The sequence below is a fragment of the Capsicum annuum genome, chromosome 9, assembly GCF_002878395.1.
Source record: "Capsicum annuum cultivar UCD-10X-F1 chromosome 9, UCD10Xv1.1, whole genome shotgun sequence".
In the NCBI taxonomy this organism is placed as follows: Eukaryota; Viridiplantae; Streptophyta; class Magnoliopsida; order Solanales; family Solanaceae; genus Capsicum; species Capsicum annuum.
The window spans coordinates 69,702,939-69,729,520 of record NC_061119.1 but is presented as its reverse complement, the minus strand read 5'-3'; the positions used below and the strand labels follow the sequence as shown (position 1 = coordinate 69,729,520).

The following is a 26,582-nucleotide window of genomic DNA, read 5'->3' as shown; positions in this document are numbered from 1 at the left end:
TTGAGGCTCGGATATTGTTGCACATCATTTATAGCTGAGTGTCTCCTTGCACCTATATGACAGCAGTCCTAAAATTGTGTGCTCGAATGGTTTCTTGTATTCTATACGACATTCCTTTGGATGTTGGTCAACTCGTCGTCAATAAAATAGATCATTTTAAAAACCAAGGTGGTATAAATATCTTTTACCCCTCTTTGATTACTGAGCTTTACAAGAGAGCAGGGGTGGAAGAGTATGCTAGTGATACATGGGTGCATCCTAGTTCCCCCATCTATCCATTGAGAATTCGAGGAGAGGGTGCACCAGGAAAAAATAAAAAAAGAAAGATCAACTTAAAAGAGCCAACATATGGCAAACCCGATCCTCATAGGCCAATGACTATGGGACCTCTTGAAGAGATTAGAGTTAATATTGTAACCATTAAAGAGCTTGTGGCTAGCTTGCCTCAAGGGTCGGGAGATCCCTCCACCACCCATCACTCATATGTGTTACGTGTCAATTATGATGAGTACAAGGAAGACCAAAAGAAGCAAAAAGCTACTATTGATCAGCTTAAAGAAGCCTACTCCTTTTTGGCGGCATCACACCGAGTCCTTCGGAGAGCACATAAAAAGATGATCACTAGGGAGAAAAAGAGGAAAAATTTCATTACTAAGATGTAGAAAGAGGTGAAGGGTCTATGGAAGGTTCTGAAACCCCAAAGCAGGCTTCCCACTTCTTGGGTGGACAGTGATAATGAGGCCACAGCAGAGTGGTCAGATCTAAAGGAGGATGGTGATGATGTAGGGTCCGAGAGTGATAGAAACCTTTGATGCGGATTCAGGGAGCACTCTTACCTCTTTTATCCTTAATTATTTATATAGTGGGGACACTGCTACCTTGTCAGTTGGGGGTGTCTCCTTATTTATTTGATTTGGGCATATATTATTAATATTCTGCATACTTTTTTGCTCTTTTGGATAATTCTTACTTTTTATTTGGTTTGTAATATTCGAGCACTCTGATGGTGCCCACACCTGCATGGAGTAGATTTTGTTCTTGTTTTGTTAATTTTTGATTTTAGTTTCTAACCATAGATACAAGGGAAGTCTGATTACTTGTGGCATCGATGATTGGAATTTGCATTCACACCTATTGGTAAAATCTTAGTAACCACATGGAAGTATACCCATACTATAGTTTGCAATGTAAGATGATAGCTTGGGTTGTTTCCATAACTAGCAAATTATGTATGGTTCGGGTACAAAAGTAAACACCCCTCTCCATCTGAAAAATTTTGCAAAAAAAAAAAAGTTGAAGGCATGGACATGAGCAATTTTGTGACAAAATTCGCGCTTTTGCTTTGACTCCGAAAGTTGATTGCAGAAAAATAGGGGATACTCTACCCTTTTCTCAAGCGAGGAGAACAATTGACCCCCTTGACAACATTCACATGTCATGCATGTGAGCTTAATTTTCTGCATCTCATGTGTACTTGTACCATCTAAAACTTGCCTCATTAGTCTTTCAAAACTAAATTTTGGTTGTGCTTGGTGGGTAAAATGATTATTGTCCATCTTGTGATTTTGGAAACCTACTTTAGCCTAAAATGCCTAGCAATACATATAAGTTACCCTTAGTCACCCTCTTTGAGCCTTTGGACTTTTCTTTGCTAACCACATTATAAGTCGTGACCCTTCTATTCATCCTCTCTTGAACCCTATCCTCCTTGAACTTAAAAATAGAATTTGAGGCTAAAAGCCTAAGTTGGGGGTTATGGAAAGAGAAAAAAAGTGTAGTTGAGCCATAAATTCATAAAAAAAAAAAAAGAGCTACGAGCCTAGCAAGTAAGCATTTTGCTTTGAAGGAAAAGATAGTACGTTAAAAGAATGAGTGCATAAAGCTTGATGCATAAATAAGAATTAAATAAAAGTGGTGAAAAGACTTTGAGTAAAGCAAAAGAGACTAAGTAGGAAAAGCAACAAAAGAAAAAGAAGTGGACCAATAAGCAAAAAGTGATAGGAATTTGATGTAGAAGTTCAAGGAGGATATAACCTTATTGTCCGAAATTATTATCCTACCCTATCCTAAGCCACATTACAAGCTCAAAAATCCCTTTGTGATTTACAACCAAGTATGGTCATTATAATGGCGATTGAAAATAGGGGCAAGCCTATGGCATGGTACTTGTAACATGGAGAATTTCTTGAGAGAGCGAGTGATTGCACCTAATTTTCCTTGTTGCATAAGTGGTAACTAGGAGTGTGAACCTTCATTTCTTGTGAGGGGGCATGTGAGTTAATTAAGTAGAGTGATTTTGTTATCTTCCGTACAATGAGATGAGTGGATGTATGACATGATTAAAGCCGGCTTGTGAGTCACTTCTAAAGTGTTAGTAATTGTAACATAGTCACTCCCCAAGATCCATTGCATCCTTCGTCATTCCATTTTATGATGAGGGGCATAGTTAATACTTTCTTATCCATGTGTAAAAAGATTTTTATGGTAGCAACCAATTTAGAGTCTTCATGGTCATTGGGAACATAAATAAGGGCACACATGAAAAAGGTTTTATGGTAAGAGATAGTGTTGCTTGAGGACAAACAAATGTCTAAGTTGGGGGTGTTGATGAGTGATAATTCTACCACTCATTCATACAAATTATACACACACACTACCATATTTTGTATTAGAAAATAAGGCACTATTCAGATTTAAGCACACTAACACCCATATTTTACAGGTATGAAGTAAAGAAGGTGAGCATATGTGGAATGGATCTAAAAAGAGAGCAAATGGAAGCAAAAAGAGTGCAACTAGAAATCTGAAGCAGTCAACCTCGGTTACCGCAACTGTCCTTAGACAGCGGTCACCATCAGTCCAGGTGGTCAGTAAAGCAGAGTCACAGAACCTAACCGTGGTTGCGTAGCCACGATCAGGATCAAACACACGCGATCGCGGATCAGCAAAAACTGGCCCAAGGGCAGAATTATAAAATATCATGGACTAATCCCAAGTCATATATAAGAAAAAACTCTTTTTTTTGTATTTCTTATCTAATAATATAGTTTTGAATTCTAAGCTTGAAACCCTAATTGGGCAAGTGTGTAATCAACTTAGAAGGCTCAAATTTCTTAGTTTCTTGTTGAAGAATGAATGCTTTAGTTGACCCACATAATATATCTCTCTGTGCTTTCTTTATGAGTAGCAAAATAATTTAGTCTTGGGATTTTGTTGAACTAGAGTGTGATTGTGTGTAGGTATTGTTGTGTTTGCATAGATTTTAGTTGTTGAGTATGGATTTCACCATTGCTTGAGCTTATGTGTTAGAATTTGATGGGTGAAAACTCCAAATATCTAAATGGGTTTCATGGGTGAAAGTTCCAAGCTCTAGAAACCCTTTGTCATCCTCAAAAAAGGGATTTATATGAATATTAAGTAACCTATAACATCCTCAAAAGAGGGTTATCGGGGGATAAAGCAATAGTGAACAACTAAGCCTATGGTTTGCTACCCTTTGCAATCTTAGAAATAAGTGTTAAGGGAGTGTAAATCATGTCAAGAGCATCATCCTAGAAATAGGGATACTTGGTTGAGGTTTTAGGTGGCTATATAAACTCCACACTTGTTAGGTGCTCGAAAGGGCCAATGGATGAAATCGTTGGGGTTTTGTCGAAAGATTGACCCCAATAATCTTTGACCTATCCTATCCATTAATTAACAACTAAATCCCATGATAAACCAACATTGTCCCACATGCTTCACCTCTAAGGAGACACAATCCCAAGATTTCTCCAAATCTTGAATTCAAACCAAAGATAGCATTCACCACATACTTGTTGAATTTTGTGTGAAGAATTTTCAAATAAATCCCCTCATTTACTTATACATGTTGTTTCCATTAGTATTTCGGGTAACCTTATAGTAACTTGAGCACCCATAGGTTGGAAGTCTATAGCATTCACTCCTTGAGATTTGACCCCAATCTACATTGGGTTACTTGACAACGACCGCCTCACCCCAAAATCATGGGAGTGAGTTGAGCGTTATTAAGAACTTAAATGATTTTGCCCAAAACTACACATCCAAAAAGTATAAAGCGGTTGATGTCAAAACATAGTAACCCAACTAGGTTAGGTTCGAACCCACAGGGAATAGGTCAAAACTATCACTCAAACTTATTGAAACAACTGGGCAGTGCAGAAAAGTAAATGGGGATTTTTTTTATCAGTAGAAAGTAACAGAACTCTAATGCATTTGGTTTAAACAATCTAAAACAAATACTAGGTTTATGCTCCCCCTAGATTTTAACTCCACAGGTTTATTGTGTTCAATCTAACTACCTCACTGTTGTACCTGCAGATTCTGACAAGTTATGTATTACCAAATATCTCTTAACCCCCTTTGGTGAATTTCGCCTATCTCTTCTCGATCTTAGAGAGTCGCATCACTAACCCTTGTCTTGGATCCCGGAGTAACTATCTCCTCTCGATATCAAGTTAATTAGATGAAGATAATTAACTTTAAATTACTATTGTGATATTCTTTTCCTAATATCTACCTCTCTCTCGAGTTAGTAGTGAATACAGATGGTTTCCTAAAATTTGCAACCATTAAGAAATCAATCAAAATGAAGAAAACCATAATACATGTAGAAGCAATGATTAAGGATTGTACACTTCCCCTACTTTATAAATCCGCTAGGGTTCCCACAACCCTAGCTAAGAGAATTAGTAGCTCATAGTTGTGAAACAATCCATGAAATTCATAAGTGAAAACATAGGATCAATCTCACAATAGTAGACGAAGAAAGCCCAAAGTCTCAAATCAATAATCAATCAAAAACCAAGAACACAAAAATCCCAAGATTAAAAGTAAATCTCGAAATCAAAATATATGTTTGTGAATAGTACGAGTGCGTAAACTTGCCCCCAAGGGCATACCCCTAATATAAAAGCATCAAAAGGGTATTTATAGATTATATGAAAACCCTAGAAATCAAATCCTAAACAAACGAGGAAAACTTATTTCAGTGGCCACCTACGGTGCCATTTACGGGCAGTAAGTGGCCCCCACGTAGGTAACAGATATCTTCTGCAACTTCAATCTCTCTAAACCTCACTTTTTTGTCACCTACACCCCTACCTATTCCACATAGGTGGCACCTACACCAGGTATGTGCTAGCATAGGTAGCCACTTTTTAGCTTTCGACTTTTTTTTCTTCCGGATAGCTCCCAAAACCTAGTTTCCTGCAAAATCAACTCAAAAGTACATCATATCCCCCGAAATACACCTAAGTACTTGCATATTTCTTGGTTTTAAACATCGAAAGTGTCATAAAACCATGACACATCATTAGACAAGACCAATACCGACACTCCTTTACAATACAGAAGTAGGTTTACAATTTAAGAATGAAAGACAATGACTTTAGAATTCAACAACAGTAAATTATAATCGATCAGGTCCTTTGTTGAAAGTGATAGTAATCTTTTGGGAAGGCTTTTGCTAGAGAAATGAATCTTTTTAATGCAAAACTACGTTTTGCTCTTGTCACATTTCCTTTTATAAGAGAAAGCAAAACCTTAAGATCACGCTATTGGTCCAGCATAAATGAGCTAGTTACACCAGTGAAACAGTTCCACTAATTAGTTGCAAGAAGGTATAGCTTGTAGTAGTACACATACGACAATAGGACAACCCGATAGTTGATGGACCAGGTCCCTTGTTGAAATTTGTCAAATTATCGAAAATTAAAATTATAGCATGCCTCTATCATTAAATGACTATACTAATGATATAACTCAAATTTATATTTTTAACGCATAATTAATAAGACTAATTTGAGAAACTAAACTTCTAATAAATATTTTCTCAAGTGAAGTGTCAAGTAAGCAATAACCAACTATTTTAAAATGAGGGAGCATTAATACGAAATCAAACGAGAAAAATAAGTTGAAAGACCCTCTCACGTCTTAATTTAAAAAAAGGGGTAAGTGGGGACCATAATATTATTAAATTAAAAAAGATAACGTCGTTTAAACAATTGAGACAGTTTTTCGACAACTGCATTAGTTGTCTCAACAACTATCAAAGTTGTCGAACAACTTTGCGAAGTTGTCGAACAACTTCGATAGTTGTTGAGACCACCTTTTTAGTTGTTGGAGCAAAAATTTTTAAAAAAATACTAAATTTTCTTTTTGTCCCTTTCACCTAATTTTTAAAATTTGAAAGACTCTCACCTAATTGAGTAACTAGTTTATCTATGGTAAGATCACCTTCTCATCGAAAACATAACAAGCTTTAGAGTAATGAAGGCAAATACATTCAAATTCCTGCTTGAATTCAATATTTGATTCCGCACGTTGATATTCGAAAACTAGGTAAAAACGTAGTACAAGTTTTCATATTATACTCCCTTGTGTCCATTTATTTATCGTGTTTTTCTACACATTTTTTTTAAAAGAAATTAAGTAGGAAATAATTTAATTAAATTATTATTATTTATTATTTATTTTAGTTTAATACTTTTTCTTTTACAAGATAATAATATTTTTTTATATTTATATCTAACATAAAAATATAAATAGATAAATAATTATGTCTTGATTTTCTAAAAGATAAATATTATCAATGATAATTATTATACACGATTTACTTTTAGTAAGGATGACAAGATATGAGAGAGTTGTGAAGAGTGATATAAAAAGGGAAATGGAAGGGAAAGAATCATCTTGGATACAAATTGTTTAACAGACCAACTAAAAAGACAAAAGTTATCACCAGAACAAAATCTCTTGCTAGCTCCTCTCTTCCTCCATAGCAATGGCTTCACTTCTCAACTCTGTGCCATCTATTAAACTAGTATCAAATTTCAACAACCCTCTTCGCTCTTCACTCATTTCATCATCCCCCTTATCCCTCTCACTCTCTCGTTAGCTCACTCAAAAACTCCTTTTGTTGATTCTTATACACATAATTAACTTTAATTTATTTGTCTATTATTTTAAATGCATTTAATTTTTTATTTTGAACTTTGTTTTAGGAATAAAGCTTGTTGTTAGAGCTACAGAGACTGAAAAAGAAGGTGAAGTTTTCAAGACTTTTTTTAAAATAATTTAGTTTGGTGATTTTCATTTCTCTTAAAAAAAATTGGCGAGTTTATATTATTTTCTCAAAAATTGTACGGCAGCTAAAGCACAGGTACCAGATAAGGCATCAGCTGTTGGTGGTTCAAGTATAAACCAGATTCTTGGAATCAAAGGAGCTAAACAAGAAACGGTGGGTTATTATTTAATTAGTCAGTTAAATGGGTTTATTCTGGGAATTAATTAAATTTCAATCTATCCTTTTAACTCTATTACTTTGAGTTATAAGTACTTAGAATAAGAATTACTTAAGGGCTCATTTGGTCGGGAATAAGTTATTCTGGAATTAATTGTCTCGAGTTTAGTTATTTCTAGATTGTCACCCCACGCTCAATGTGGGATAAAAATAACACTACAATTCTAGAATAAGTTGTCCTACTATTTTATTCCAACCAAACGGGATAAACTCATCCTAAAATTTATTCCGAGACTACTTATCCCTTATCTTTTGTACCAAACGAGCCCTCAGTAAGATTATATTTACAAGTTGGATTGTGCAGTTATTAGAGCACTTCTACCTCGGAAATTGTAGGTTTGGGAAGGAAAACAAGCTTTTTGCGAATAAGGACAATAACTTGCTTAATGAAAGTAGGAAAACCAAGTGGCATCATCTCCTTCCAACCCCCACCACCACTACAACACCCATCACCTTATTCCCACTCATCTTCATAATTTTGTTTTGGATATATATAAATGGTTTTAGGATAATATTTTTTACTGGCATACCAAACAGGTAAGTTATCTGCAATAGGTTAGTTAGTGTGTAGAAGATCCAGCAAGTAATCAATATTAAAAAAGAATGTTATCACACTGTTTTATAAAATTAGAAAATTTATGTTGGTGTTGTAAGACGCAACATGTTCTTTTCCTTTTTCTTGTTTTGAAAGTAAATAGTGTGATTATCCTAGGTTTGTATTGGAGCAGTTTCTGCTGAGATGAAAATGGTTGATGTTGTAGTCCCAGTCTTTGAGCAACAATAAGGAAAATTTAGTTGGGTTTTAGTGGATGTTGGGGAATCTAATAATTGCATAAACAAATGCCTGTTATGAAATTGCCGTTTAGCTAACATAAGGATGAGGTGAAGTGAGTTTAGATGGATGGTGGTGCTCAAATGCAAGCCAATCTGATAGTTAGGCCCAATGATCTAGAAGAATGAAAGTTTGGATACTACAAAAGTATGTCTTTATTCATTAGAGTTGTACAATATTTATAGGTGAACAAGAAGATCAAATAATCTAATCAATCCCTAATTCCTAGGAGATACATGAATCAAGGGATTCTCTCTAATCTATTTTCCTAGAATAACAATATATAATATCCATATGTACAACAATAGATTGCAATCATATCTAACAATTTATGGAGCAGATTATAATCAAATCTGCCAGCTCATCAGTAGAGCAGATTATGCCTTAATCTGCCAACCCATTCGACACTCCCCCTCAAGTTGGCATGTAAATATCGAACATTCCTAAATTGCTCAGAAAGGACTCAAAAGTAGTTCTAAAAAAACCTTTTGTGAAAATATCTGTAACTTGTTCAGTTGTTGAAACAAAAGGGATGCACACACTTCCATTTTCAATCTTCTCTTTAATGAAGTGTCTGTCCACTTCAACATGTTTTGTTCTGTTTAACTGGATTATGAGCAATGGTTATGGCAGCCTTATTGTCACAATACAACTTCATTGGCAAATTCATTGGTTTTCTTAGTTCTTCCAAAAGTCTCTTGAGCCACAACATTTCACAAATTCCATGTGCCATGGATCAATACTTAGCCTCAGCACTACTCTGAGCCACCACGTTTTGCTTCTTACTTCTCCATGCCACTAAATTTCCCCAAACAAATGTACAATATCCAGATGTAGATCTTCTATCAATAGACGAACCAGCCCAATCCGCATTGGTATAAGCCTCAACACTTCTTTGCTCATTCTTTTTGAAGAACAACCCTTTCCCAGGAGAACTCTTTAGATACCTTAGGATTCGATATACAGCTTCTTGGTGTTCTTCTCATGGAGAATGCATGAACTGACTAACTAGGCTCACAGCAAAGGAAATATCTGGTCTAGTATGTGACAAGTAAATCAACTTGCCTACCAGTCTTTGATATTGGCCCCTATTAATCAATTTTCCTTTCTTTACAAACTGTAGATTCGGGTCAATTGGAGTTTCAGTTGGTCTACAACCACTCATTCTTGTTTCTTTTAACAGGTCAAGAACATACTTCCTTTGCGACACTATATTCCTTTCTTTGATCGTGCAACCTCCGTGCCGAGAAAATATTTCAGTGCGCCTAAGTCTTTTATCTCAAATTCTGAGGCGAGACACTCCTTTAGTTTTCCTATTTCAGCCACATCATCTCCTGTGAGGTTGATATCGTCGACATACACTATAAGAACTGCAAATTTTCCTTCTAGTGAATGTTGAGTAAACATTGTGTGATCTGCTTATTCTTGCACATACCCTTGCTTCTTCACAAATTGAGTAAATCTTTCGAACTAAGCCCTTGGAGACTGTTTTAGACCGTAAAGAGATTTCTTAAGTCTGTATGTTTTTGACTTGTATTTCTCTTCAAAATCTGGTGGGGGCTCCATATAGACTTTTTCCTCTGGTTGCCCATTCAAGAAAACATTCTTCATATCCAATTATTGAAGTGACCAGTCAATATTTATCGTAATTGTCAACAGAACTCTAATTGAGTTTAACTTAGCCATTGGAGCAAATGTCTCAAGATAGTCAATGTCATATGTTTGTGTGAATCCCTTAGCTACTAGGTGGGCCTTATACCTCTCCAAGGATCCATCTGATTTGAATTTGGTGGTGAATAGCCATTTGCAGCCCACCGGTTTCTTCCCCTTGGGTAGATCCACCAATTCCCATGTCTCGTTTTTTTCAAGAGCTCGCAATTCCTCCAAAATAGCCTCCTTCCACTCGGGAACTCGTACAACATCCTACACCTTTTTATAGGAAGTAAAGGATGAATAACTAGGAGACAACTTTTTATAGGACACAAACATAGAAATAGGATATTTAGGAGCATTTCTAACACCTTTGCATTTTGCAATTGGTAGGTCCAGTTCAGAGAAAGAATTAGAAATAGAATAAGTTTTAGAAATAGAATTAGTTGGAAGATTACCTTGAATTCCAGTACGTTCTTGCGGAATTGACTTTTGGCAGTGTTGAGAATCTTCAGTCTTTTTGTCTTGAGTTTGGTTCCTTCTCGAGTACACCTGTATTTCTTTTGTTTGTTCTTCGTTTCCATTTTTATTTTTGTCATTTAAAGGCTCTATAGGTTTAATATCAGAGTTTTTATCATTTAAGTCATTTAGGTCCCCATCATCTCTCAAATTACTGCCCTTTTTATCATTTGGATCACACTTATTCGTATCTTCTCCTAGATCCCTCACATCGGTATTTATTATAATATCTAGCTCCTCATTTGTCTGATGTCCATTTTCCTCAATATCCCAAAAAAAATGGATCTTCTACGTGATGCTCCCCTTGAAGATGAGTAGTAAAATAGAGTTAAGACTCAAAGAAAGTTAGATCCATTGTGACAATAATCCTCGTAGCATATAGATCATAACACTTATATCCCTTTTGACTTGGAGCATATCCTACAAAAACACACTTCTTAACCCGTGGTTCAAGTTTACTGCGATTATGAACATGAACAAATGTTGTACACCCAAAAACTTTCAGTGGCAAATCTGCAGTTAACCTAGAGTTAGGAAAACTCTCTCTGAAAACATTAAAAAGGTGTTTTAAATTTGAAAGGACGGGATGGCATCCTATTAATAAGGTAAGTAGTAGTCAAGAGAGCCTCTCCCCAAAGGTACTGTGGAACTTTACTAGTAAACATTAAAGCCCTCGTTACCTCTAAAAGGTATTCTTTCTTTCTGCTATGCTCTTTTGTTGAGGTGTATCAGGACAAGAGCTTTGGTGTACTATCTCTGTTTTTCTAAAAAAACTTCCTAATTGTTCATTAAAGAATTCACGACCATCGTCACTTCGAAAAATCTTGATTTTCTCATTAAACAGTGTTTCCACCATGACATAGAAAGTCTCAAACACATTTTTAAACTTAGATTTGTCCTTCAATAAAATAAACCCAACTCAGTCTAGTATGGTCGTCAATAAAAGTTACAAACCATCATTTTTCATACATTGTTGAAATTCTAGACGGTCCCCAAACATCACTATGAATTATCATTAAAGGCTTTGAAGCCTGATACTTTTGAGAAAGAAAAAAATATCGGTGATGCTTAGCCATTTCACAGAATTCACATTGGAACGAGGATGGATTTTTATTTCTAAATAAATGAGGTAACAAATGTCTTAAATAATAAAAACTTGGATGATCAAGCCTATAGTGCCAAAGCATGACTTTATTCAGAATAGAAGTAGAATTCAAACAAACAGGATTCAGTTGTAGAGAGTTGTTCCCGTTGTCAAGAAAATAAAGACCTCTAGATTCTCTAGCATTGCCAATCATCTTCCCCGAGACCTTTTCCTGAAATTCACATAAATCAGAGTAAAAAATAGCACGACAATTAAGAGAACGAGTTAATTTGCTGACAGAAACCAGATTACAAGAGAGTTTTGGAACATGAAGAATATCATGAAGTGTGAGGGAAGGTGATAGTTTAACAGTTCTTTTTCCAGCAGTGGTAGAGAAGGAACCATCAACTAACTTGACTTTATGATTCCCTGTACAAGGAGTATAATTAGAGAAAAAACGGAACTTCCAGTCATGTGATCAGTAGCTCCGGAATCTGTGATCCAAAAATCTATTTGTTTGGAGTTGGCGCTAAGAAAAACGGATGGTACAATACATATTTCAGCAAAGGAACAAAAAGAGTAAAAGTATTTGATGCATTTGGATGAAATTTTGGAGATTGCAGTAGTTTGTGTAGAATTTTGAATTGTTCCTTTGTAAATGGAGATGATTCTGGAAAATGTTGCTGGCCCGGATCAAAATAAGTTGCCCAAAGGGCTTGATTATGTTGATATTGAGAGCCACGATTATCAACTGCGTTCTTCTTCCAGTTTGGTGGTTTCCCATGAATCTTCCAACATGTTTCATGAGTGTGCCAGTGTTTCTTGCAATGATCGCACCATGGCTTTTTTCTTTTTGTCATCTTCATTTTTCACTGTTACAAGAGCTGAAGAGTCTATAGCAGGTTTAAGTTCAATGCTTAAATCAGGTTTTAACATAATCTTTCTCCTAGTTTCCTCTCTTCTAACTTCAGAAAAGGTTTCACGAAGTGAGGGTAGAGGATTTTTTTTCCTAGGATTCGTGACCTGACCTCATCAAACTCCCTATTTAATCCCTCTAAAAAAAGGTAAACTCTCTCATTTTCTTCTCTTTTATTTGCTCTAACACTATCCACAGAACACTCTCATTCATCATTGTAACACTGGTCTAACTCTTGCCACAAAGATACCATTTCATTATAATAAGCAGTGACTTCTTTCTCACCCTGCTTAGCTTGCCATAGTTTAATTTTTAACTCAAAAATTTGAGAGGCATTTTCTACATTAAAATATCTCTCTCTAACAGTTTCCCATACATCCTTAGCAGTGGGTAAAACAAGATAAGGCTTACCTATGACTGGCTCTATGGAATTTATTAATCAGACAATCACTCGGTATGACTGGCTCTATGGAATTTATTAACCAGACAATCACGAGTGAATTCTCTAATCTCCAGGTGTTCATCTTTGGGTTTGCTTTTTGGTCTCTCCGGTCAGATGTCCCAACTTTTCACGACCATCGATTGCAAGCTTAACTGATTGTGCCCATTCCAAATAGTTCTTCCCGTTTAGACGATGAGAAGTTAGCTGGAAGGGCATGTGAGAAACATTGCCTCCTTGAGTTATCATATTTTCTGTCGGAACTTCCTGAGAAGACATTTTGTGTTCTTTTGAGGTTCCAGAAAGATATTCTCCGTGAAAGGCTGTTTTAACCATATGATATTAGGGAGAAGAATCCCGCTCTGATACCATGAAAGTTTGGATACTACAAAAGTATGTCTTTATTCATTAGAGTTGTACAATATTTATAGGTGAACAAGAAGATCAAATAATCTAATCAATCCCTAATTCCTAGGAGATACATGAATCAAGGGATTCTCTCTAATCTATTTTCCTAGAATAACAATATATAATGTCCATATTTACAGCAACAGATTGCAATCATATCTGACAATTTATGGAGCAGATTGTAATCAAATCTGCCAGCTCATCAGTGGAGCAGATTATGCCTTAGTCTGCCAACTCATTCAACAAAGAATTATATAATATACGAAGTTGTCATGCACAAAATTAAAATAGGACACCAGAAATAAGGAGTGTTACGAGAGTGCTATGCGATTGGAAGATACTTGACAAAGTGAAAGTCAAGTTCTACAGAACAATAGTGAGGCCTTATATTGCTTGGACTCTTTACTTTTGGTGCTGCACTTGTGTCGGCAAGACATGGGTGTGGGTGTGGGATCCATACTTGATTTGGTCAATAGTTTCAAGTATCTCGGGTCTGTGATTCAGGGTAACGGTGAGATTGGCGAGGATGTTTCGCACCGTATCGGGGTGGGATGGATGAAGTGGAAGCTCGCTTCGGGGGTGTTGTGTGATAAGAAGGTGCCGCCTAAGCTTAAAGGCAAATTCTATAGGGTGGCAGTCTGTCCGGCCATGTTTTATGGAGTGGAGTGTTGGCCAGTTAAGAACTCCCACATTCAAAAAATGAAGGTGGCGGAAATACGGATGTTGTGTTGGATGTGTGGGCTGATTAGGGGGGATAGAGTTCGGAATGAGACTATCAGGGAGAAGGTTGGTGTGACTCTAGTGGAGAATAAGATGTGGGAAGTCCGATTGAGATGGTTCGGACACGTGATGAGGAGGGGCATGGATGCCCCGGTTCGTAGGTGTGAGAGGCTAGCTTTGGATGGTTTTAGGCGGGGTAGGGGTAGGGGTAGGCCGAAGAAGTACTGGGGAGAGGTGATTAGGCGGGACATGGAGCAGTTACAGCTCACTGAGGACATGACCCTAGATAGGAAGATTTGGAGGACGTGAAATAGGGCAGAAGGCTATGGTCAGTTTGGGTCGCTAGTGTAGGGAATTACTTGGTGGGGGTATTATTCTTGTTATGATACCTTGTTTCATGCTTTATTACGAATCTGTTTGCTTTTCTCTGTTTTCTATTACTTGTGGGTGTCGTATTTATGTTATGCCATCTTGTTCCATGCTTTACTATGTATTTGTGTAGTATTCCGTGTCTCGAGCCGAGGGTCTATCGGAAACAACCTTTCTACTTCTTTAGAGGTAGAGATATGGACTGCGTACATCTTACCCTCCCCAGACCTCACTATGTGGGAATACACTGGGTTTATTGTTGTTGTTGTTGATTTTGGTACTCTGACCAAAATCGCCGAGGAAATTCGGGGTCGATTTAATGATTAATGTAATAAAAAACAAAAGCTAAGGTGAAATTATAGAAAGTGGAATACCTTGTATATAGAGTTTCTATGTCACTCCTCGGACCCTGCGCATAGTGGGAACTTTAGTGCACCGGGCTACCTTTTTTTCCTTTTTCTTTAATCTCTTTCTAGGATTCTCCGCTTGATCAATATTTTCTCTTTAAGTTTTTCACTTAATATCTCATAATTTAGGTTTTGTAACTCTATTTTTAGATATTTGAATTATTTTTAGCTGAATCGTACCCATATCCTTACCGGGATCCATATCTTCAAATTATAAAATTGAGATCGTGAAGGATCCGATCTCTAGATTCGCACCTGTATCGGACACCTGCACCCAAGTCCAAGCAACCTCGGTGAGACCTACAATGTTACTTGGGAGTGAATGTTGGACTTGTATATCTATGGCCGAATATATCTAAAGGATGAGTGAGGCAGAATTACGGATCTTAAGATCATTAAGGGCAGTGCGGTGCACTAAAGCTTCCACTATGCGCAGGGTCTAGTGAAGGGCTCGACCACAAGTATCTATTATACGCAACCGTATCTTGCATTTCTGCAACAGGTTGTCTTATGGGAACTACATCTAGTTACTCCAAGGCTCCCCTTCCAGTCTTAAAATGATTGTTCTAAAAATTGTGTAACACAGGATTAGAATCAATTACATCTGATTGAAGGTACAAGTAACAAACTTAATGGGATAAAATGAGATGTCGTCTAAGGTGCTTTGTTAATGGCCTATATAAACCACCACATGCACTTGTTTGGCACAACACTATGGTATTTGAAGGTACTAACATGGGACATGATAGGCCTAAAATCACATGGACTAAAGTTGTTTTAAAAGCCCTGCGATCTCTCAAAAATAAAAATCAATGTAGATTTAGTTACGAGTAGAAGGCAATGGAGGCAATGCCAATAGCTGGGATAAAGGTTTATTTTATTTCTTTATTATTATTGCTGTTACATTTTCATTAAGTTCGGTACGTGCCAGAAGTCTTTTGGTCTGGTTAAAGACATGCATACTGTAGAGATAAGTGTGAAACCTGAAAACGTCATGTTTAGTGAATCCTGAATTTCCTCAGAAGACAAACTATTTATAAGAAAAGTAGAATTGAGATGATTTGTTGAAACATAGTTGTTGTAAAGTAGTATTGGAATGATTCAGGGGTATATAGTGAACTTGCTATAGAGGATTCCATATAACCCAACTTTGTTTGGTATAAAGACGTAGTTCATTGATAAAAGTGCCTGTTAACAGTTATGCCTGATATCTTTATCCACCTTTTACACTCAAGAAAGTCGTAAACATTAATATACCTGCAAAACTACACACCACATGGAGGACATGTTAATAACTAATAAGATGCATCTATTTGCAAAAAAAGTATCATCTCTGCTCATATTGACTTTTGATCATGTGAAAAATTCTTGTTTGTACCAAAGTAAGGCTTTGACAGATAAATGCCAGGTCATTTTTTTGGGGGGAAGAAGTCAACCCATGCTTACCATTGCAGAAGTTCTATGAATACTCTCCTTTTTTTTTCTCTCTCTCTCTATATATTTTCTGCATGTTGTCATAAACCAGAAAGACCACCTTAAAATTTCTTACTAAAGTCTGCTTTTTCTGTTGGATGGTTAAAGAAGGCAAGAAAGAAAAAGCATAGGAAAGAGGGATGCGATGAGGGTGTGTGTATATATATCCCAACCAAGACTAAATAATTGAACACTTACTTTTCTCTATTTTCTTCTTTACAGGACAAGTGGAAGATTCGGGTTCAGCTTACTAAACCTGTTACTTGGCCTCCCCTTATTTGGGGTGTGGTCTGTGGTGCTGCTGCTTCTGGTACTACTAGGCACATTTTATTAAAAATCAATTGCTGAAGACATGTTCAAGGAGTATTAAATGTCTTCTTCAATCTCCGGCCCTAGATATTTCCAATTTCTATGTTCATATCCTGTTTGTTCTGATCAATTTTAATTTTCCAAACATTAAAGGAATGCAGCCAAAACATTTATTTATCAAATCATTAAATGCTCTAATATTTTACATTGAACACTTTATATTCATAGAAACTTTGCCTCGGATGTATATTGTCATCAAGCTGTGTAAACAAATATGAGAAATGAGATTATGAAGCCACGATCCGATTGCATTTCTTAAACGTGCTGCCGTCTCTCCTTATAAGAAAAAGGAATATTGCCTTGTGTTATAGCCTATTAAAAGTATGCCAGCTGTGGCTTGGTGCTGCACAAATAATATTAGATCTACTGTGACAGTATGCTATCAGTTTAACTTAATTTTGCAATGTTTATACTCCATATTCTCTTTGTGGGTCACTTTTGCGAGCGAAACTGTTTTTCAATAAAAAAATCTATTTATACAGTTGTCAAACATCAACATACTCAGTGTACTCTGTTACAACCTTAGGAGAACGGCACCCCAAAAGCTAGCTCTTAAGGTGGGAGAGTCCAAGGCTATAAATACCCAACAATACTTTGTAGTACCGATGTGGTACTTTGCAATGAATCATAAAAAACCACCACGCTGCGCATCCGTCGTCCTCGACAGCTCTACTCTGGGTAGCTTTCACTCTACTTATGTAGGTAGCTCTTTTCCAGGTAACCCTTTTCGAGTCAGATGCCCAGTGCCTCGATGGCTGTGCGCTAAACATTGCTAGCCCCGGCCGAACACTGTCATACTGACGTCACCATCCCAGGCACGGTGGGCGCAAAGGGTGATGAGTGACTCTGATACCACTGTTACAACCTTAGGAGAACCGCACCCCAAAAGCTAGCTCTTAAGGTGGGAGAGCCCAAGGCTATAAATACTCCACAACAATACTTTCTAGTACCGATGTGGGACTTTGCAATGAATCATAGCGTAGTCCCACAAAGTGGGGTCTGGAGGGTAGAGTGTACACAGACCTTACCTCTACCTCAGAGGTGGAGAGGCTGTTTTGTGATTAGACAAAAATGTACTTTGTGGGCTCTCTGCGTGTATCTAATTTATTTCTGAAATCTTGTCATAGGGAACTTTCACTGGACTCCAGAGGATGTGGCCAAATCAATTGTTTGTATGTTGATGTCTGGCCCATTTCTAACTGGTTATACTCAGGTACTTCTCTCACGAGTTCACATTAATGCTTTTCAAGATTGAATATCTACTTCAGAAATCTTGGGAAGTAACTTTTTGCTTTATTTTTAGACTATTAATGATTGGTATGATAGAGAGATTGATGCTATTAATGAACCTTACCGTCCAATTCCTTCAGGGGCAATATCTGCACAAGAGGTATGACTTGTTTGAGATTGTCTACAGATAAGTAAAAGTGAAAACTAATTCCAGAAATTCTATGAATTCTCATCAAAATATCGTTGATACCAGGTCATTACTCAAATATGGGTGCTTCTTTTAGGAGGTCTTGGGTTAGCTGGTTTTTTAGATGTGTGGGTGAGTCCTTGAATCTGTTAATTATCTTGTTATTTATCTGAAAATGCCTCAATTTCCTGATAATTACTCTTATAGGCAGGGCACGATTTTCCTGTAGTATTTTATCTTGCACTTGGTGGATCTTTGCTCTCGTACATCTACTCAGCTCCACCATTAAAGGTAATAACGTTATCTTTCACAATCCTCTGAACAAGATTCTGTACAGTATCAAAATGTGAACAGCTCTGATATAAAATTTTATGTGCAGCTCAAACAGAATGGATGGATTGGAAATTTTGCTCTAGGAGCAAGTTATATCAGCTTGCCTTGGTATATAGCTAACTTTCTTTTACTCTGCAACTTGTCGAGATTTGCTTTCAAAAATTAAAAGAACCAGGCTGAAGTGGAGCAGTCTTAACAAACTGTCTGTATCTATTCATGATAGAAAGAAAAATTTAAGGTTTAGTTATGAAGAAAAGGAAACTTTAGCATAAGTTTTTGACTTGAGGAGGTCAAGGGTGCTATTCGGAGGACCGTAGGAGTAGGGTGACTGGCCAGACGAGATTCGGGTGGATTTTCGGAAGAGCACTAGCCGGGCAGGTTTGGAGTGGCTGACAAAGTTGTTTAACTTTATTTTTAGGACGCCAAAGATGCTCGAAGCTCGGAGGCGGAGTACAATCATTATATTATATAAGAACAAGGGGACTTTCATAGTATTGTTGATTCATACTCTAAAGGTTTGGGAAAGGGTGGTAGAGTTGAGGCTGAGAAGGATCATGACTATTTTTGAGAATCAGTTCGGTTTCATGCCAGGTTGCTTGATTACCGAGGCCATTCACCTCGAGAGGAAACTAGTGGAGCAGTGTAGGGAGAGGAAGAAGGAAATACAGATGGTGTTCATCGATCTTGAGAAGGCATACAACAAAGTCCCCAAGGAGGTTCAGTGGAGGTGCTTGAAGGCTACACATGTGCCCGTGGAGTACACTAGGTTGATTCATGACATGTACGATGGAGCGAAGACTCATGTGAGGGCGGTGGAAGGAGATTCGGAGCAGATCGACTCTTAGTTCATTTTTATTCGCCTTGACTCGGCATATTTAAGGGGAGGTGCCTTTGTGTATGTTATTTGCCGATGATGTAGTTCTAATTGACGAGACCCAGGGAAGAGTTAATGATAAGTTGGAGGTTTGAAGGCAAACCCTAGAGTCTAAAGGGTTGATGTGAGAATTTCTAAAAGTCGAGAAAATACCGTAAGGGAAATCTATGATGTGAGACATGATGGAGGGAGGGCTTTGTCTGTTTGCATTTGGCTGTATAAGAAGGTTGATTTGGTGAAGCTATTCGTCCAATCATGCAATGATGATTATATTGAAAGTTGACCTAGCTGACTAGGCATCATTTGCTTGGAGACTTGGTAGAGGAGTTTGTTCTCATTTGTTTAGTCCTGCAGATGGGATTATCTGAGTCAAACCCTTTTGCACCAAGGGGTCTTACAAATGTATTACTTTAGCCTTTTGGTATGGGCTTAGGAGGGTAAAAGATTCTTATTTACTGTGTAATGCAGAATCCTTTCAATTTCTTGATGTAGGTGGGCTGGTCAAGCATTGTTCGGGACCCTTACACCTGACATAATTGTACTGACACTACTGTATAGCATTGCCGGTGTAAGAGTCTGCCAAAGCACCTTTGTTTTATTTTCTGCCACATGCATCAGTATTCATCATATCTTACCTTTTGTCTAATATTTTGCAGCTGGGCATAGCCATTGTAAATGATTTCAAAAGCATTGAAGGAGATAGAGCGATGGGGCTTCAGGTATATATATATATCTCCACTTAGTTTGAGTTTCCATAGACAACTGGGCATGTCTATGATTATACTGACTTTCTTATGTCACTATATTTTTAGTCACTTCCGGTAGCTTTTGGTTCTGAAGCTGCTAAATGGATTTGTGTTGGTGCCATTGACATAACTCAGATATCAGTGGCAGGTGATCATTGTTCTTTTTTATTAACAATTGTCAGATCTATATATGTTAACACATGAGGACCTTTTGGTCCTAAGTAGTGCATCTTTATTGAAGCTTATATCAATTTATCAATACCAAGGTATGGTATCATCTGAAAGTAAGAAATGGATGTTAGGTGAAGAGGGTCATATGTTTGTGAATGGTGATTGTTGACGATATAAATGATTAGTAACTGTCATTATTGATGTGCATGGTAGACACAATTAGCAGTCTCCTCGATTACAGCCTATATGAAAACCAGGAGAAGCGCTGGGAGGTGTGGCATAGTGGTCAATGAAGCAGGATGGGAACCGAGGTCTCTAGTTCAAATCCCAGCAAAGACAAACACACTAGGTCATTCTTCTCATCTGTTCACATCTAGATAGAGTTTTCGATACCAGTACTTGTGCTGGTGGGAGGTAGCAGTTACCCTGTGAATTTAGTTGAGGTGCACGAAGGTTCGCCTGGACTCCACAGTTAAAAAACAACAACGATATACCCAGTGAAATCCCACAAGAGACCAGAGTTGTAAAAAAGAATAATTACGGGATAGCTTTAGTTTCTGCTACCTTAGTCAGGCTAATTGTCACTAAATTTGATTGTTTGGAAATCTCGCTCTGCCGATTTATTTCTCATGTAAACTAAGGTGGTACAAAGGCTATTTAAGTGGTGTCAAAATTCTGCCACAAACTAGAGCATCTAAGATCATCTAAACTTTTATAGGGTAGTTGAGGCCAAATTAAGCTTCATTATGATAGTAAATTATGCTAAAAGGCTATCAATTAGGAATGGACTTTTTTGTATGTAAACTGATATGTGGACAAATTCATGCCTTAAAACAATCTTGTAAATGCATTATGTCTTGTTTGTTACAGGGTATCTTTTAGGTGCTGGCAAACCGTATTATGCTTTTGCACTTCTTGGCTTAATTGCTCCACAAGTCTTCTTCCAGGTAAAGCCTTATCGTGGTAACAGAGCCACACAACTCTATCTAATCACCTATTACAGTTTTGACTTTTTTACACTGATGTAGAAATAATAATTTATATTATGGATCCAATCAAAGATGGTAAGACTTAAACTATATTCATGGAAAATGTGAACATGTAATTTTTGTTTTGGCTCTACAGTTCAAGTACTTCCTCAAAGACCCGGTAAAATACGACGTTAAGTATCAGGTACTTTTGCCTTCCTTTGTACTAGAACTTAATAACGTCGGAAATGTAATGAACCATTAATCAATCTTTCCCGTCGAGCTTTTAATTTTGCCCTCTTAAACTAATAATACCAATTCTATCTCATGTCAGGCCAGTGCACAGCCTTTTCTTATACTTGGTCTCCTGGTTACTGCTTTAGCAACGTCTAGCCATTAATATTCAAGTGGTGCTTTCATGATATAAAGGAGGTGCCTTTTCCCCAGAGAGATGTATTTCACCAAGCTGCTAAGAGCTTAAAAAGCTCTTTCTACTTGATGATTCGTATTTTGCTTCTCCCCAAGTGTAGAATGTAGATTAGGATGCAAAAATTATTTTATGCAGATTTTTGTACCATGGTTTATGCAAAATTTGGATGATTTTAATTTCTTTAACAATATTTTTAGTTTTTTTTTAATCAAAAAGTATAAATGAACATGGAAATGATCTTTTATGGCCACTTACATATTAAATAGAAGAAAATAACATTTTTCAAATCGGTGAAAATGAAGATCTTTAATGCATATAAATGTTAATGTGCTGTAAAATGACATCAAATTTTAATTTATTTTCGAAAAGACTACAAATTTAGATGGCGACTGCCTGGAGTGTTATTCTTTCTTATGAAAACTGCTCCCTTGATCATTCTCTGGTCAATATTTTTCATGTCTACTGCAGGATCATTCACCTGTACAAATTTCAGATGAAGGAAAATGTTTTTAGAAAGAGTAATTTTTTGCATATAGTAAATTTACCTATATAGATGATTTTAGAGTAGTATTTTTGCAAATACACCAAACACATTCTCTAAGAAAAACTTTTTTTCATGGAAAACAATTTCCTTCATACCAAACACACTTTATACAGGAATAGATAGCCATTTCTCATCTTCCGAACTCAATAAGGATTAGATGATGAAATCAGGATTCCAATCTTTGTTAAACCTGATTCTCCTTCATATGTTTTACTGTTTTCTCCTATTCTTCCAAACATTTTCCTCGTTGATAAATACGGTAGTGTTTTCCTATTTTTCTTGCTCATTATTTCATTTTATTAGTCACAATCTTAATTCCTCAAGAAATCTTTTTATGAACTAATTTAAATCTGCCTTGGCTTTGATTAGCAGTCTCCTCCAAAGTTTTTTTAATTAAAAATTTTAAAGGGGCATATCAAAATTGAAAAACATCAAAACGGACAAAGTAAGCATAGGTGATTTACCTTGTCCATTAAAAGTTTACGCCATTTGGTTATATACTAAAGCGCAAGGTAAAATCGTGATTTTATTTTATAAGGTAAATGAACTCGCTTACCTTATCTTACCTTATCTGTTAATGGAAGATTGACTGAAAAAGTGTAAGGTAAAATCGTGATTTTACCTTACTAGGTAAATGGAGTCACTTACCTTATATATCCTTTGACTGAAAAAAAAAAAAAAAAGGAAAGGAGTGTCATCTTACCGCTGACAAGATTTTGCTGGCTGATTGTAAGTCGTCTCACCTTGTAAGGTAGGATTTTATGTTCACCTTGTAAGGTAGGATATCATGTTTGCCTTGTAACAATTTGAAAATTCACGATACTATGTAAAGAGTATGAGTGCAGTTTCTTTCATTTTCATCAACTAAAAAAAATTGTCAAAGTTCATAACATATTCATTTCTTAATTTAAGATGATGATAATAAGGTAAGAGTAAATTTACATTGGGGTGGTGAAGTTTTGCATGATGGGGATTCGGTTCGACATAGATGGCATCCTATAGTGGTTCAGTCGTTCCTTTTATCTCTCAAGTATGATCGTTTGAAATGGTTGTTTAGGAGTAAAATTGGTATTACTAATTCGAAAAATGATGTGGTTATTTTTGGTGGATATCCAAATTATTTTACGTCAAACGGACAATCAATATTTGGTGAAACTCCTATTTGGAACGGACAACTCATATATTGCCAAAAATCATTATCATCACGTCACACTACCAAATATAACTTTCTCTCTTTAATGTGCCTCTCCAAATAGCCTCGAACCAATGCTTACTTTGCATGGCATATACATCATATTGTAATGGTCCTAGATGGACAAACTGTTGATATTCCATATCTATACAGAAAGAAATTAAAATTAGTTTTGATATGTATTTCATGAACATTTATGTTAAGTAATAATTTGATGAATTGACCAATTTACACATGCATGCAACTAAAGAGAGCTCGGAGCCTAAAGGGCAAGTTGTTTACACATGCATGACCAAATTTAACATCTTTGTTATGCAAAAAACAAATTTTAAAAAAGAAGAAGATAGAAATAATGACTTAACATAGATTTATGCTTAGGCTTAACAAGTTGATATGATAACAACGTTTGGCAAATTAATAAGCTAAAAAGATGATCGATAATATTAATATTACATACTTGTTGTTAGGTATTGAAATAATTATATAAAAATATGACTAAAATATATCTTAAAGTGCAAAAATTTTGTTGAAATACACTTTGAACAAGAACAAGAACAAACATCCAAGTAATGGGAACGAAGAGAGTGAACCGGATAACGAATAAGTAATGTGAATAAAAAATGAATGAAATGGTGGTTTCTAAAAGAAAATTAACAAAGGAACAAATATTACCTTGCAAGGTAAAATAATCTCCTTATCTTACACTACAGTTGAAATAAATTCTTCACTAAATACTCTCCCGTCCATAAATACTTGTTCACTTTTAACTTGATATATGCCTTAAGAAACAATAAATAGATGGGTGACTTAATATATATATATATCACCCTATGAATATAATTAATTTTTGATTTTGAAAAATGCAATGAATGATGTATTGTATTTAATACCAAGGGTAGAATAGGTAAAATGAATAAATTATCCATTAATTTCATAACCTGGACAAGTATTGTTTGACATCCAAAATAGAAAAGTGAATAAATAAAGATGGACGGAGGGAGTACATAGGTGTCATTAAATTTCCAACCCCCACCAACTTTTTCAGTCAAAGAATAATGTAAGCGAGCTCATACCTTATAAGGTAAAATCACAATTTTACCTTGCACTTTAGCATGTAATCAAACGACGTTAACTTTTAATAGACAAGGTAATCACCTGTGTTTACCTTGTCCGTTTTGATATTTTTCAATGTTGATATGCCCATTTGGAATTTTTAATAAAAACACTTGCCTTTAAGCTCCGAACTCTATATGTTAGTATGTTTTGCTACAACTTTTCATCCAACTTCATATTATTAGTCTAACTCATAAATTTGTAATTCAATTTGCCCTTTTTACCATATGTAGCCTTAGTACATGACAATATCAACTCAACATCAGACATTTTTAAAAGAATTGATTGTGTTGTCAAGAAGGTTGCAAAGATATCATATCAGAAGTAAAAGAGAAGTAAAAGAATAAGGTCTTTTTACATATGATTGTTGGTAAGTGATTACGAAGAAGATTTCGCAATTTTTTTTTTCTTTTGAAAAAATGAATTTATGATTTAAATGTGTAGATTAAGAAAATGAGTGCAAATATAAAGCTATTGCTACGCCTATTTTAAAAGGGCTTAAAAATAAAAGACACGACTAATGGTTGAAATAAATAAGTGTAAGCAATAAAATTTTATCCGTACAAAATTTGGATAATATTAAATTTAAAATGTATTAGTTCCAAATAAATATTGTGGATTAATATAATTGGATCAATTATTTAAATTCAAATATGTGTGGATTTAATTAAAGTTCAATTATTTTAATTGGACTAGCCCATTAATTTGGATTAAAAGAATGATTAGCCCACTTTAGCAAGCCCAAGATGTCATCATATTCTAGATGCCCAATTTGGTGTCACGTGTCAGATGACGTGACATGCCAAGTCAAGTGAAGGAGCCAATGGGATCATGCCACGTGTCAAAATGATGCAGTAAATTAAAAGCCCATAAGAAATGCCATGTCACTTAAATCTGATTGGCCAAAGAAAGTTCATACTTATCATGACTCTTCCCTTCCACAACTATAAATAGGGGTCTCATAATTCAGAAAAAAAGGGTTCAGAACTCTAACAAGTAGCAAGAGAAAGCTCGTGGATCAAACGCCGCAATTTCTTTAAAAAGCTCAAACATTCAAATCAAGTTCATCAAAGTTCAAGATTAAGACCGGAATATTCAAGAACAAGATCAAAAGCTCTTGAATTCAAGCACAAGTCAAGATCAAGTCCCTCAAGTCCATCAAATCAAATTCAAATTCAAGACTAAGCTTTAAGCCCTTGAATTTATATTCGAAAAGGCGAATCAGAGGATTCATAGAGATTGTAACACTCACTTATTGAAATCAATAAAATCGATTGTTGCAATATTTTTTTGTCTCGAATTATTTATTTTTCGGTCTCAAAATTTTATTTTCCAATAAATTCTGGTACGGCCAATGGGACGATCACTACCTCTCATCTCAACTTTTCATACTTTAAAGTTTAAGAATAACGAAATGACTTCTAAGAAGATCAATTCTCAATCAAATGCTTCCAAGGATGCTAATTCAAGGTTCTCTGCCAAAGTGGAAAACATCCTTGGTGTTACTTTTAGAAGTTTAGGAGCTATTACAAGGAGCAAGACAGGCTTGTTAGGACAACAAACACATCTAGTGTCGTCCGCGCCAACTTTAGTTTTTGGATCTTCAACCCCAAAAGGAACGAAGTCCTAAACAAGTGTTTCAGAAGGAGGAAGCAGTGTTGCAGAATCACTTAAGAAAACTCTTACTCTACTTGAGCATTCTGGTTCTAAATACTCTGGCGCAAAGAGCGATGGTCGTTCAACAAATGTTCCATCTCCACTTACACCACATAAGCTAAGTACTTCAAAGATCAACTTATGTTATAATCCGTGTTACTCTCCCAAATCTCCGGTGATCATTCAAGTAATGGTAACTAATGCCTCGTCTGTGGAGGAGCAGCTTGCGAATCTGACAAAGGCAATTAAAGGCCTGACCAACTATGTTCAGAATTAAGAGGCTAGAATTGATAATATAGTGGATAGGATGAAAGGCTTGATAGACGGAGAATATAAACATGCACCGTAAAAAGCTCCAGAGGTTCATAAGATAGAAAATCCTGTGAAACAAACACCATCGACTAAAAAGGTGCAAGTTTCTGCTGAGGGAATGATCCCGATTGGGCAATTGAGGGAATTTATTGAAGGGACCCTCAAAGACAAGTATGATGTTGTCACCAAGTATGATGTTGTCACCAAGTATTCTCTTGAATATTCCAAGCCTTACACTACAAGAATAGATAGCCTCAAAATGCCTGCTGGCTATCAATACCCCAAATTTCAATAATTTGAGGAAAAAGGTAACCCA

The 26,582-nt window shown here is 36.2% G+C and overlaps 1 protein-coding gene across 1 annotated transcript; it reads left to right on the top strand.

Annotated features, from left to right (window-relative positions):
- The first annotated feature begins 6,631 nt into the window (after positions 1-6,631).
- LOC107842693 (chlorophyll synthase, chloroplastic) lies at positions 6,632-21,699 on the top strand. The gene is made up of 15 exons (XM_016686650.2): positions 6,632-6,914; positions 7,026-7,067; positions 7,173-7,261; positions 16,364-16,451; positions 17,638-17,723; positions 17,814-17,900; positions 17,994-18,059; positions 18,135-18,218; positions 18,307-18,368; positions 19,627-19,702; positions 19,791-19,853; positions 19,947-20,028; positions 20,922-20,998; positions 21,177-21,224; positions 21,354-21,699. Exons 1-15 carry the CDS (start codon positions 6,806-6,808, stop codon positions 21,417-21,419), a joined length of 1,125 nt encoding a protein of 374 aa, XP_016542136.2. The 5' UTR covers positions 6,632-6,805; the 3' UTR covers positions 21,420-21,699.
- Positions 21,700-26,582: the final 4,883 nt, after the last annotated feature.